This window comes from Acipenser ruthenus, chromosome 10 (genome assembly GCF_902713425.1).
Source record: "Acipenser ruthenus chromosome 10, fAciRut3.2 maternal haplotype, whole genome shotgun sequence".
Classification (NCBI taxonomy): domain Eukaryota; kingdom Metazoa; phylum Chordata; class Actinopteri; order Acipenseriformes; family Acipenseridae; genus Acipenser; species Acipenser ruthenus.
In genome coordinates this window covers 43093543-43108305 of record NC_081198.1, presented here as the reverse complement: position 1 = coordinate 43108305, position 14763 = coordinate 43093543, and the positions used below count along the sequence as shown (strand labels likewise).

General features: G+C 37.5%; 2 protein-coding genes across 4 annotated transcripts in view; both read left to right on the top strand.

The window, feature by feature from the left end:
- The window catches only part of LOC117411803 (plakophilin-4-like), a 59236-nt gene extending 52365 nt beyond the window's left edge, over positions 1-6871 (top strand). For all 3 annotated transcript variants that reach the window (XM_034019578.3, XM_034019572.3, XM_034019587.3), the window contains 11 exons: positions 1147-1330; positions 1586-1703; positions 2137-2328; positions 2598-2771; positions 3747-3897; positions 4185-4377; positions 4494-4578; positions 4683-4800; positions 5247-5378; positions 5609-5682; positions 6122-6871. In XM_034019578.3, the coding sequence (XP_033875469.3) occupies positions 1147-1330; positions 1586-1703; positions 2137-2328; positions 2598-2771; positions 3747-3897; positions 4185-4377; positions 4494-4578; positions 4683-4800; positions 5247-5378; positions 5609-5682; positions 6122-6379 (1679 nt within the window). In that variant the 3' untranslated portion in view covers positions 6380-6871. The remainder of the gene's footprint in view (positions 1-1146; positions 1331-1585; positions 1704-2136; positions 2329-2597; positions 2772-3746; positions 3898-4184; positions 4378-4493; positions 4579-4682; positions 4801-5246; positions 5379-5608; positions 5683-6121) is intronic.
- A 2020-nt stretch (positions 6872-8891) lies between these two features.
- On the top strand, positions 8892-14068 carry dap1b (death associated protein 1b). Its single transcript, XM_034008177.2, has 4 exons — positions 8892-9047; positions 12885-12975; positions 13393-13456; positions 13765-14068. Exons 1-4 carry the CDS (start codon positions 8981-8983, stop codon positions 13882-13884), a joined length of 342 nt encoding a protein of 113 aa, XP_033864068.2. The 5' UTR covers positions 8892-8980; the 3' UTR covers positions 13885-14068.
- The last annotated feature ends 695 nt before the right edge of the window (positions 14069-14763 follow it).

The window sequence follows — 14763 nt, the reverse complement described above, 5'->3', positions numbered from 1 at the left end:
TGATATGAACCAACTGACAGCAGGTCCATTATAGACAATCATCAAAGATGGATATTTTAAGCCTGCTAAACCCGATTCTCATTTTTCTGTTTATAAGTGTTCACGGTTGCATGTTTAAAGTCTATTTTGCATTTAAGCGATTCATTATGAATAATGTAATTAGAGGACTTGTGAACACAACTATGAGCAGATGTTCTCATTAATGCTAAATATATTCTTGTATGCAAGTACTACTAACTTCAAACTAATAATATAATTAGGACTTCTGTTTTTCGGGTTTTATTAATTGTATTTTTCGGTGCTTATTTTTAGCTATTTTCGAGTTTTATGTAAATCGTTTTTTTTCAGAGCTTTCGTTTTTGATATACTGTATGAAATTAGTGTGTTCGGTTACTTTCCAAAATGCTTGAGCATTTTTGTGTGTGTGTGTGTGTGTGTGTCAAAATATATATAGTAACTCGACAATACTTGCACACTTAAGTTGTACCTTCTTTCCGCTGTCTTCCACAACGAAATCCCTATGGTCACGGGCACATTCTTCTGGGGTTTTTGTGTGTAAGCATTTTTGTACATTCCGTCACAATTCTGTTTTAAATCCTCTGCGTCTTAACTGTAATACAGCTTTGAATCCCGCTAACAAGCCTCCATCCTGATTGTAATCTCATTTTAAATCTCACAAGCAGAGTCTCCAATAGAAATGTAGGAATGTGCTGCCACTCAGTAGTTGGGGCGGGTTTAAAGTGTTCAGAACTAATCAATGACAGATACAAGTCAGGAAGGCGGAACATTGCCCAGCAGCACAGGGAAATGTATTTATTATTATTTTTGTAGTAGGTTTTATTTTTTTAAATGTGAAAAGGGTAAAGTCAACGTGAATAGATTAGATTAGCCATTTCCACAGTTTTTCCGGTGTTTATTGGCTATCCACCAATTTAATTTTTTTGTATTGGGGGTGTTTTATCGGGTTTTATCGGTTAAAACCGATTATCAGAAGCCCTAAATATAATCTATCCTTGTTTCATATTCGCGACATGCCAATACCATTTTCTTTTAAATGTATATTATCAAATAATATTCAATGAAGCATGAATTGAAAAAAGCAATACAACAGTGTGCTTAGCAACTTTTTTCTTTATATTTCCACAGGAGTTCTGTGGAATCTGTCATCATGTGATGCGGTGAAAATGACAATCGTTCGGGATGCCTTAAGTACTCTCACTAACACTGTGATTATCCCACATTCTGGCTGGAGCAGTTCTTCCTTTGATGATGATCACAAACTTAAGCTCCACACATCACTTGTACTTCGCAACACCACTGGCTGTCTGAGGTAACCTTAACACCAACATCCCTTGTTGCAGTTGAGATTGTTTTACTAGGAAAGCATTCTATTGAAGTGTCTATTTCTTCTGTTGTAATGCCACCTAGAGGTGCAGTGACACAGAATTAGGCAACCAGATCAAAAGATTTCTTCGAGTCACGTTTTTAAGGCATACATTCATATCCCAGATTTCTTTGTCAGTTTCTGATTCTCGACCGTGTTCATTGGATGGGTTTCAGTAATAACCTCTTTTTGGTCATCTAGGAATCTGAGCTCCGCTGGAGAGGAATCCCGGAAACAGATGAGAATTTGTGAAGGACTGGTGGATTCTCTGCTCTATGTGATCCAGACCTGTGTGAACTCGTCGGACTATGACAGCAAGGTCTGCATCCTTACAGTTATTCAGTCCGCTCCTCTAATAGACATAATTATCTTTTATTTATCTTTAATAGATGATTATCTTTTATTTATCACTGAAACTATAGTACACATTGTAACTCTTGGTTCTTTATTTTTTCTTGGTAACATTGTGTATTAAAACAGATATGTTTGGCTGGGTTTGAACACCCAGAAATGAAGTGGGTTTTTTTATTTTTTTTTTATTTTATAAACGGAATATTCAAGAATTGGTTTAATGTATTTGTGTTAAACTGCCTTGTATGTCTGTTTGTCACTCTACAGAAGGCCTCTCACAATACATTATCTGAAGTATTAAATAGTTAACACAGTATAGTATTGTTATCCACCAGATTGCGTAGATGATGTTCATTCTGAATGAAGTGCTTCATTTTATTTTTTATTTTATATTTTTTTAGATTGTGGAAAACTGTATTTGCACATTAAGAAACCTCTCATACCGTCTGGAGTTAGAAATCCCTCAAGCCCGTCTGCTGGGACCAAATGAGTTGGATGGTTTGCTGGGCAATCAGTCTCCAAGCAAAGATGTAGATTCTAGTTGCTGGGGGAAGAAAAAGAAGAAAAAGAAGAAAACACCAGAAGATGACCAGGTTAGCTTTCTGAAACGCAAAAGTATCTATCTAGCTAGCTAGCTAGCTATCTACAGTGTGTGTGTGTGTGTCTATCTATATATATCTATATATCTATATATCTATATATCTATATATCTATATATATATATATATATATATATATATATATATATATATATATATATATATATATATAGTCTGTTTATATATTTTTTTTGTTTAGAAGTCTGTGTTTTCTTAAAAAAAAAAAAAAAAAAAAAAGCATTTTGTTTCAATATCTTTCTCAGTGGGATGGAGTTGGCCCGATTCCTGGATTTTCTAAACCTCCTAAAGGTGCTGAAATGTTATGGCATCCAAGCATAGTCAAACCCTATCTCCTGCTCCTGGCGGAAAGTTCCAACCCAGCTACATTAGAAGGCTCAGCAGGTTCACTCCAGAACCTCTCTGCAGGCAACTGGAAGGTAAGATAAAAGAAAAGACGCATTTATAAAGTTAATTTGTCAATGCTGTGGTAGGTGAGTACACTTATTTATTATTTATTAAGGAGGTTTTGTGGTGACTGTTTAACTTATGTATACATTTTTTGACATTCCATATATATTTAGAGCATACTGAGTTAATATCTTGTATATATCCGGGGGAGAGGCAGGGATAGCATACAACACAAAAAGTTTATACGAGGGAGAATTGTTCATTTTTATAACCATGTAAACTAAGTTGCAGTGGAGCGCATCTCTGTTTGATTTTATTCAAAGCTTTTTGAAAAATTCTCTTTGCAGATTGTTTGAAACTTTGTATGACTCTTGATTCACATTTAAGTAAAGCCAGATATCTGGAGCTGGTGAGGGATTTGCAACTGTAACAGGGTCGCGTTGGCCACCGAGTTTGAAGGCATAAACAATGATTTAGACCAGTTGATTTTATAACCAGAAAGAATAGTCAAATAATACCAGAGCACAGGGAATCCAGTTGGATATATCAGAAAGAAATAACAATATATCATCAGCATATATAAGGAGATGTGGTGTTTGGAGCCCTTTACATCAATGGGAGCAATGTGCATGGGGTTCTAGAGAAAGATCGAAAAGTAAAGGGGAGAAGGGGCACCATTGCCTAGTACCTCTGCTGTGTTTAACTCTAAAAAGCAGTTATGTGGTGAGATTACCCATGGTTATGAGCTTGCTCCCTGCTCAAGCAATGCAATGCAGTGCTTGGTTGGTGGCAAATAGTGTTTGCTGACTTCTCATATAACCCCCATCCCCCTTTTAAGACTAACAATTTTCTTACCACAAGGAACATGTGAATCAGTCATAAATATTATTACTATTATTTTGAGGCCCTGCACCTGTGCAGTATGTTTTAATTGAACAGAACACAAACTTTGAGGTCAGTGACAGACTTGAGGTTGTACTTTTAATACTTCTGTTTCTTGCAAGTTTGCAGCATATATCCGAGCTGCTGTTAGGAAAGAGAAGGGTCTTCCAATCCTTGTGGAGCTCTTGAGAATGGACAATGATCGGGTCGTCTGTTCTGTTGCAACTGCCTTAAGAAACATGGCACTCGATGTACGAAACAAAGAACTTATCGGTATGTATACATTAAACTGTAAGTCATGACTAGTGGGGATTCGTGAAATCAACAGTACAACTCTTTGGTATTAATAATGTTTAATTATTTTCCCACAGCAGAACTAAAATGATTTTATTTTAGGCATCCTTGAGTCTCAATATGCAATGAACTGTATATTACATTGTCTCTTCACTTTAAGTGTATGCTAGTACTTACACTGCAGTCATGTGCTGAACTGTGGGGCTACAAGGTGTTACATCCCGGTTTGTGAAATCTCTAAATAAAACATATTTTCATCTCCCCAGGGAAGTATGCCATGCGAGACTTGGTCAATCGTCTCCCTGGAGGCAACACAACATTGTTGTCTGATGACACGGTGTCAGCAATCTGTTGTACTCTGCATGAGGTCACCAGTAAAAACATGGAGAATGCCAAAGCACTTGCTGATTCGGGAGGGATTGAAAAGCTGGTTAATATTACAAAGGGAAGAGGGGAGAGGTACGTCTTGTTCTCAATTTTTAAATATTTGTCCTTTATTCACAAATACTTCATATCTACATGAATTTCAAATTATTTAAAAAACTAACTATAAAGCAATCTGACTTATTTCTTAGGTATTCAATGAAAGTTGTAAAAGCAGCAGCTCAAGTGTTAAACACGCTGTGGCAGTACAGAGACCTCCGCAGCATCTATAAAAAGGTACAGGAATGACTTTGCAGCTAATTCTACCTTGAGGATGTCAAGCTGTGTCTGTTATTGTATGATGTGCTCTACTTATTTGGCTTTGTGCCTCTGCTCTGCAGGATGGTTGGAACCAGAATCACTTCATCACTCCAGTGTCCACATTGGAGCGCGATCGGTACAAATCTCACCCTACGTTACCAACAAGCAGCCTGCAAATGCCACCTGTGATCCAGTCAGGTCAGTGTTAAAACCCACAGAGAACATTTCCAAAAGACTGTGTTAACATCAGGAGTGCCAAGCAAAATAATATTATGTAACTATTAAAGGTGAGCCCGGATGTTACTCACGATGGGTAAAGGTTTTATTGACAATAAATTTGTTTGAACAAGAGGCAGCAAGTTCTAGTACAAAAATGCAAAATACAAAGGATGTTACTAATTAACAGATTTCGAAAGAGTAAGCATTTATACAGTAAATATTTAAAATAGGAGGTAACCTAACCTGTAACAGAAGCACATTCCAGTATGTGGAGCCAAAAAAAAAAAAACACAACTGTTCTGTGACTGATAGCTGCAGCTGTTTACTAGCACTTACTGTATAAGATCGACTTTAACTGACATCATAAACCGTTACAGCTGGTGCATTAACACAAGTGTGTTGATTGGCCTTTCTTGTTCACACAGCTGGTAGTGCAACATCATCCCCAGCCTTGTTAGGAATCAAAGAGCAGCGCTCCGATTATCAGAGGACGCAACCGTCTATGCAATTTTACAACTACCAAGGAGACAACAACATACATAAAGGTGTACATACAGGTAAAGTCATGTTGCATTGAAAATGTAAAAAACGGTCACTGCAGAATATATAAAAAGCTTGATTAATTACAAGTTTGAGCTGGGAAATAAATGGTGATGCAGCACAGAGTAACGTAAATACTTTTGACTATCACCATAATCTACTTTGAGAATCAAAATATTAACGTCATGTTTTAGTATGCTTTTACTGTGAAATAAATATTAAGTATGGGAAATATGTTCTTTTTTAGGGTCTGGGAAACCATCACCATTTTTCTTAGGTTCCTATTCTTCACCAGGAAGGGAAGAACCTAAGAGAACACCGGTAAGAAAACAATTAAAGGGAAATTGTAACAAGAATGTGTACAAGATCCTAAAAAATAAAAAAATATGGAAGTCTTCTTTCATTGACCAATATAATTCTTGGGGTGCTTGTTCATGAAGGACACTATATAAATGAAACTGGGATGGGATGGGATGGGATTGTGCGTGCGTGCGTGCGTGCGTGCATGCGTGCGTGTGTGTGTCATGAGTCCTGCATCAGCTAAAATCTCTAAGGCATTTTAGCTGACGAAGGACTGTTATGTCCTAAATACTTTTGTATTTATGTTGTACTTTCTGCACCTTTTACTATTATTACTTTAAGTTTGTATTTGTTTATTTTATATATACGTACACACTATTGACAGATATTTTGGGGTGCAAGTATATGCTCTTTTATGAACGTGTAGCATTAAAATATTTCAATTACATTTTTTCTGTAGCATCAGCAACTGTACTACAGCCAAGACAGCCCCAGCAGGAGAAACTATGACCCCTACAGAATGTACGTGCAGTCTCCACACAGCTATGAGGACCCTTACTTTGAAGACCAGGTTCATTATCCCTCTGCTTCAGATTACACTGCTCAACAGCATGGACTCAAATCTACAACAAATAACTATGTGGACTTTTATTCCACTACCCGGCGGCCTTCCCATAGAGCTGAGCAGTATCCTGGATCACCCGACTCTTGGGTGTAATATTTAATAAGGCCAATTGACTTTTGTCCTTTTTTATTGAATTGAATTGAATTGAATTGAATTGAATTGAATTGAATTGATTTGAATTGAATTAAGTGTGTATCAGTTTGTTTTTTTGGTGGAAAGATGAGAATGTGAGACAGCATTTTTAAAAAGGATACAGGAAAGTATTTAAGAGAGAAGGAATCCGGAAAGCTGGAAACTGATGTAAGAGTCTTCTTGCTCTGTTTAGATGTTTTAGAGCTTTTTATTTGTAGTTCTTGTAGTCTGGTGAAGGTGTTGGTCATGTGATGAAAGGTTTGAGCTGGAGATGCAAATGGACTGTGGAATGGGTACGTAGACCAAAAGAATCATGATTTCATATCTGTGAAGAAAAATCTGAAAATCTGAAAATCGAATGATGTTTGTTTGTACAGAGGAATCCAATTGTATAATTTTTTTGTTTGTTTTTGTTTTATTGCTGTACTTAATATTGGGCTTGTGTGTCATCAAGGCTTGTACATTTCCTTCATTTTATTGTAAATATAGAAATGCCACATGATTAGGATTGTCACCACTGGGGAAAAAGCTGGCATCATTACACAAATATCCAAAAGCTAATACAAATTACACTGTTTTGCTTTTAAAATGAATTGTGTAATTTCAAAACATAGAGAGATTATTATCTTTATTTTTCCATTGCTTTCATGCGATAGTTCACTGCCATTTTCTATGCACATGAAACAAAAATAAATGTGAACATTTCATCCATGGACAATTTGTTAACTTTTTTTATTGATTATTTTCAGAGTACAGCTCTGCTTTGTGGATTTAACCTTGCCCATTCTATCAATATACAGCAGTCATTCAGATACTAAGCCTGTCTTCCTTTGTCTAAATCCTAATCATGAAAGCGGGATATACAGGACACCCTGTTTTTGACCTATATTCCATATCCCAGCCTTGCTTCTGATAGCTAAGCACGCACACGGCTCCCTATACCTAAACACATTTTACACAACAGCAGACCTGCTCGATAAACTCTCTCCACAAAAGAAAAACCATCCTGGTAATAAAACTTCCTTTGTTTTATTTTCTTATACAGTTACATGTACAGTACAAATGAAACACCAAAGGGATGCTAGCCTTCTCCTTGTCTAACACTGTGAGGTATATTTTAATGATGTAAACTGTGGCATTTAGTTTAGTTTAGTTTAGTCACTTTGCCCACTAGGGCCACCACAGGAACATACAGTGCAAGCATGAATACAAAGAGAGACCTAAGTATACCATACTCAATAAAACAACAATACAACAATAAAATCATTCCAAACAATTACCATACCACCAGAAATAGCATAGATGGATAGAAATATGCAGCATGTGTGGAGTAGTGGTTAGGGCTCTGGACTCTTGACCGCAGGGTCGTGGGTTCAATCCCAGGTGGGGGACATTGCTGCTGTACCCTTGAGCAAGGTACTTTACCTAGATTTGCTCCAGTAAAAACCCAACTGTATAAATGGGTTATTGTATGTAAAAATAATGTAATTGTATGTAAATAATGTGGTATCTTGTAACAATTTATAAGTTGCCCTGGATAAGGGTGTCTGCTAAGAAGTAAATAATAATAATATAAATATACACACACACAGTGTGTGTTAAAAGAAGATAAAAACACATACGTACGTTTTTTCATTACAACTAAAACTAGTTCAGCTGAGTCTTGACAATGAGACAGTGGAATCCGGAAAGGCATTCCAGAACCCCAAGGCTCTGCCAAAGAAAACACAACTGAAGGTGACAAGGAAGGAATGTCGGAACCTCTCAGCCCAGGTTTTTTGCGAGCACAGACTGACATAGAGGTAGAACACAAGATTAAAATGGGACCTTCCGCCACTTGGTGGTTTAAGAGTGGTATTAAAATCTGCCACTGTTTACATCACCGTTTCCTTTCCGCATGACTGAGTGGATTGAATCTAATTATTATTGAGTGGATTGAATATTATTAATAAATCTAGTTATATCTTTATTAATAATAAATTGGGCCAAATCCGAGTGGTCGTTGAACAGGCGTTTGGGCTATTGAAAGGGAGGGGGCGGATACTACTGATGCGTACTGATTTGAACCACGAGTCTGTCCCCCAAATTATTACTGCCTTCTTCTGTATGCTGCACAATCTGTGCCAGGACCGTAAGGAGTTGTTCAGACAAACGGAGGAACAGCTACCTCGCTCCAACGGACGTAAGTGGACGATGGACACGGATTTTGCTTAGACATAACTAGGAGAAATTGCATTTGTTGTTGTAGTATAGCTGTACACATGTAAACATAGTACTTAGTTATGTCTGAGCAAAATCCGTATCCATCCTCCACTTACGCCCGTTACAAGATTCAATATCCCAATCAAAAAATATGGTATTACAGTGCTTGTCAAGGTCTGGGTGTGTATATATATATTCTGATGTTGGTTAATACACCCCAAACCCCACCCCCACCTAATTCAATTTCCTGCAATAATTGAATAGTAAGTACGTCATTCGCTATTCGGTATAAACAAGTGTAAGGGGCGGGCTAGGGTGTGCTGAGCGTTTTGCGTGTTATTGTTGAGTGAAGTTTTGAAGATGGTGCAGTTATCGAAAGCTGGAGTGAACGAGAACTCTTCTCTGAAAGCTGGACACCCTCCGGCAGGTTTGTGTTTAAAGAAAAGTGTGCATTAACGTAGGAAGCTTTTGTTTAATCGTTTTAGCAACTTCTGCATCTGTAAAACATGTTCGAATTGCATCTTGTTTTACAAAATGGAGATTGGTAGAAGTGGCTTGGGTGTTTCGTTTTCTTTTTTTTTTTTTTTGTACAACTAAACTATTATGGAAACTATTATTATATTTCGTCCTTCTGCTTTTTTTGCTTGGATTGCATTGCTTGTAGGATTAGTTTCGATAATCTGCTCTGAAAAACTGAGGTTGTTTACCTAGTGAAATGTACTGCTCATGTGTTTATTACCGTCACCGATAACAAGACGTGATGTAATCCACAGTATTGACAATTCCCCGTATTTAAGTAAATATAGCTAACATTCTTCCATTGTGGCAACAGTAACGACGCAGCGTTGTAACTGCGCACTCCTGTTTAGTCATGCTTGAACTGTTTTGCTTTCAAACTCCATGTGAATTGTTTTCAAATCATTGAGTCATGCGCAATGCAGAGACATGATTGCGCAGATTCAATGTTGCGTGATGTGTTTTTGTTTTTCTTACGCATCCGCTACACAGAGTGCTGTGGATCTAATTTTAAACTGGAATGCAACTGTAAGAGACCGTGTCAAATTTGTTTTCATTGCTGTGTAAATATAACTACCTTGCAGACTAGAACATACATATTCTTCTAAATGGAGTGTGGCTTTACCGTTATTAATTAGAACAACATTTATGTTTAAGTATATTTCATTGGGCGCTGTGTGCCTTTAGCAGTCTGTTCTGTATGGCGATTATAGGTCTCCTTTGCTACAAATTTAGCCCTAATGAAATATGTCTATATGAAAATAGTGTAATTATCACAATATAACGTTATAGGAAAGGACAAAGCTTTCTGAAATTGGTTTGGATTTTTATTTTATTTTTTTTGAGGACTCTTGCATAACACGAAATGGCTACCCTTTAGGACTAGAAATGAACAATCCATCAATTTATACTTAATTGCAGCGTGTTATGGTGCCAACAAATAAAGAAAGGAGACAAACTGGGACATTTAGAGCTAACTGATTTGCACAAGGCTGCTTTTGTATTCCTGGTTTCTATTGCCTTTTAAAATAATTGGTGGTCAAAGTTGTTGTATAATTTAGTTATGCAACTGTTTCTTCATAAAGGAAGTCTGTTAAAATAATAAATGGGCATAGAATCCTTTTGACTTTTTTCTTTTTTAAAAAAAAAAAAACCTTTAAAATCCTGACCAAAGTTTGCAATATTCTGCAATCTATTTTTTTGGAAACACCCATCCTTGAGCCCATTTAAAGCCTGTACATGTGTGCCACTTTTTATAATGAACATTCACCCTAATCGTTTGCATTACCCTCGCGTAGTGTGCTTGTGCACTTGCCATACGGCTATACAAACATGTAAAGCAAACTGTGCCTCTCGCCTTAAGATCTCGCATTCATAAAGTTATGGGCACTGTACCTATACTTTGTTTTGATTCCCGGAAGTTGTGGCTTGAGGGAAGGTCTGGGAGTCATTTAAGTTTAGGGAGTTGAGTTTATTGGCTGTTTTGCCACATGCAGTAACTCATTTCTAGCTGAGTTTTTACATGAAGTGATCACCAAGTTTTAAGAACACTGTAGGGGTTGCCTGGAAGCTCATAATGGCTTTTGGGTGAGGTCTGAATCCTAACCTATAGGGACAGACAATAGAAATGACTAATGTTGGCTGCCTCCCTACAGGCACACTCTTGATGGCTGCTTTTTTAATGTGGGGGGGAAACCAGAGTAATTTAGAGGAATGTTCAGATATAAAGCACCACTCCAAAAGCATGGTCAATTTGCTTCACTTCAGAGTTATTAAATATTGGTTTAACCTTGGGTCTTGTGTTGAATTTGCAATGCTCAGAGCACAATTGGTATTGAACTTCTTTTTTTTATATAGTTTTACTTCTATTTTGTGTCTCTTGACCTATTTAACTTTGGTGGCAAATGCATTTATTTATGTAGAGTGTGTATATATGCTAGAAATTGACCTTGGATGACTTGTACTGATGGAAATTTGCAGTGCTTTTAATGCATGTAGTGTTTAAACTACTTCTGTTTTCTAAATTATTGTACATACTATAATGGATAGATGGATACAGTGGCTCTCAAAAGTATTCACCCCCCTTGGACTTTTCCACATTTTATGTGTTACAACATGGAATCAAAATTGATTTAATTAGGAGTCCATAATGTCAAAGTGAAAAATAAAATCTACAAATTGTTCTAAATTACAAATATGAAACAGAAAATAATTGATTGCATAAGTATTCACCCCCTTTGCTATGACACACCTAAATAAGCTCTGGTGCAACCAATTGTCTTTAGAAGTCACATAATTAGTTGAATGGAGTCCACTTATGTGCAATTAAGGTGTTTCACATGATTTCAGGTTAAATACACCTGTCTCTGGGAGGTCCCACAGTTGGTTAGTACATTTCCTAACAAAAACTACATCATGAAGACGAAGGAACATTCAAAGCAAATCCGGAATAAGGTTCTTCATAAGCACCAATCGGGTAGGATATAAGAACATTTCCAAGGCATTGAATATCCCCCGGAGCACAGTAAAGTCCATTATTAAGAAATGGAGAGAATATGTCTAGAACAGGCCGTCCTCAAAAACTGAGTATCCGGATGAGAAGGGCACTAGTCAGGGAGGCCACAAAGAGGCCTTTGGCAACTCTAAAGGAGTTGCAGTCTTCCACGGCTGAGCTGGGAGACACTGTGCATACGGCAACAATAGCCTGGGTGCTTTACAAAACTGGCCTTTATGGGAGAGTGGCAAAAAGAAAGCCATTGTTGAAAAACTCAGCTAGAGTTTGCCAGAAGGCATGTGGGAGACTCTGAGACCAAGTGGAAGAAGATTCTATGGTCTGATGAGACCAAAATAGAGCTTTTTGGCCTCCACGCTAAGCGCTATGTTTGGCGCAAGCCTAACACCACACATCCTCCTGAGAACACCATCCCTACTGTGAAGCATGGTGGTGGCAGCATCATGCTATGGGGATGCTTCTCTGCGTCGGGGCCTGGAAAGCTTGTGAAGATAGAGGGCAAAATGGATGCAGCAAAGTACAGAGAAATTGTGGAGGAAAACCTGCTGAAGTCTGCAAGAGACCTGGGACTTGTGAGAAGATTCATCTTCCAGCAGGACAATGACCCTAAACATACAGCCAAAGCCACACTGGAGTGGCTTAAAAACAAAAAGGTCAATGTTCTGGAGTGGCCCAGTCAAAGCCCGGACCTCAAGCCAATTGAGAATATGTGGAGAGAGTTTAAAATTGCTGTTCACCAAAGGTCCCCATCCAACTTGACGGAGCTTGAGCAATTTTGCAAAGAAGAATGGGCAAAAATTGCAGTGTCCAGATGTGCAAAGCTTGTAGAGACTTATCCAAATAGACTCATGGCTATAATTGCTGCCAAAGGTGCCTCTGTCAAATATTGACTCAAGGGGGTGAATACTTATGCAATAAATTATTGTCTGTTTTGTAATTAATTTAGAACAATTTGTCGTTTTTTTTTTTGTTTTGTTTTTTTTTCCACTGACATTATGGACTCTTTTTGTGTTGATCAATGGCAAAAACCTCCTAATTAAATCCATTTTGATTCCATGTTGTAACATAATGAAATGTGGAAAAGTCCAAGGGGGGTGAATACTTCTGAGAGCCACTGTGTGTGGTGTGTGTGTGTATATATATATATATATATATATATATATATATATATATATATATATATATATATATATATATATATATATTATAAAAAAATCTACATTTAATGTCTCCTAGTAAAGGCTGGAGGAAAAAGAGTGGCTAAAAAAGGCAGTGAAGAAAATGCTCTTCCTGAAAAAGAGACCAAGAAACCTACAGCAGAAAAGAGGTAAGATAATGAAATGATGGGCAGCAGTGTGGAGTAGTGGTTAGGGTTCTGGACTTTAGACTGGAGGGATGTGGGTTCAGGCCCAGGTGGGGGACACTGCTGCTGTACCCTTGAGCAAGGTACTTTACCTAGATTGCTCCAGTAAAAACCCAACTGTATAAATGGGTAATTTTGTATAAAGTTTTAAATTAAAAAAAAAAAAGTGATGTCTTTTAACAATTGTAAGTTGCCCTGGATAAGGGTGTCTGCTAAGAAATGTCTGACTAGACTGAAGTGGAATCCACAGACCTACATCAGTGTCGGCCATGAAATCTGATTTCTTAATATACTTGCTGGAAAGGAAGCTGAAAACCAAGACTGGGTCCAGGGGTAGAGTCTCTAATTTCGGTCACTTTAAAATGCTACTTCTATTTCCAGGTCCCTTGTGGTGCTTTCCAAAATGCAGTCAATCAGTATTCTTCTAGCTGGTACTCTTGATAAGGTTGGTATATCCATCAAGGTGGTCCTCTTCTTCCTTCCAGAAGGACAGTTGTGTCCACAGACTTGTACAAAACCACTACTGGTAGCCTTACTGTCTTATTGGTAAATTAGCTTACTGTTGGCTACTACTGTACATGCAGCTAAGAATTCAAAAGCTATGTGAAGGGGTAACTGTTTGTTTTGGAATGTGCTTCATAAATAAAATAAAGTATTTTGTTATTGGTAGCTTTTAAGGTAGAAAATGTTGTGCTGTGGTTTATTTATTTTTTAAATGTGGTATGCTTTAATTCTGTCTTCTTTCAATTGTAGTTAAGTCGTGAATTTCCAGCCGCAGCAGCAAGTGTTGCATGCAACAAGCCCAGACCTGCAGTTGAAAAGCAGCAAACACCGAAGAAACTGTACCTCATTCAACAGCCCCGCAAGTGTTGAGTGATAGGCCAGTTTGGGGGATGGGGTACTGTTGAATACTGACTGTATAATGGAGGGGTGCCTTATTTTGGGAAGAGAAAGCAATTGCTTTAAATTGTTGCTTTTCTCCATGACCCATGTTTTCTGTTTAGAGGACAATTTATATTTGTATATCATAACTGCTAATAAATGAAATGGCTATAAATCTGGTAGTGGGCTGGTTTTATTATCATCTTCTTCTTCTTCTGGAGTGGCAATGACCACAATGCTGCAAGTGTGTTGGGGTTTTTTTTTTTTTTTTTTAAACACTTGGTCATTGCCACTCCTCCAGCCAATTTAAAAAAAAAAAAAAAAAAAAAAAAAAAAAAAACCCTGTGATGTACTGTACACACGGTCAGGGTTGTGGCTTCTGTCAGGAAGGCAGTGGCAGGTGACCAGGTGACCTCCTTGCTTTCACAGACAGTCTGTTATATGTATTTGCCGTCTGGGCAAGCAGCCAGTGCCTGACTTCACCGCAGGTATTGTTTTGAGCCGTTTTCTCTTTTGCAGCAAAAAACCTTGCTATGAAATTGACTATCTTTTATATGGTGTCTGTCACACTTGCATTTTATATCTAAGAACTGCTTCACTTGCAATTTATCATTCTTGATCACATCTTTTTGAAGTAGTAGAATTTGCCATGCATACGTTGCACTTGCATATCTGGAGAACCATTTATCCAGTTGTGATTTCAAGGATTTTTTTTTTTTTTTTTTTGACCATGTCGTAGAAAATATCAGAACCTGGGAGAAATGTGCATAGGTCATTGGTTACTAACCAACACCATTTTTCAAATACAGTCAAATGTAATACTTAATTCTCTCCACAGCTATGCAATATGAAAAATGTGCACCTTTTTTT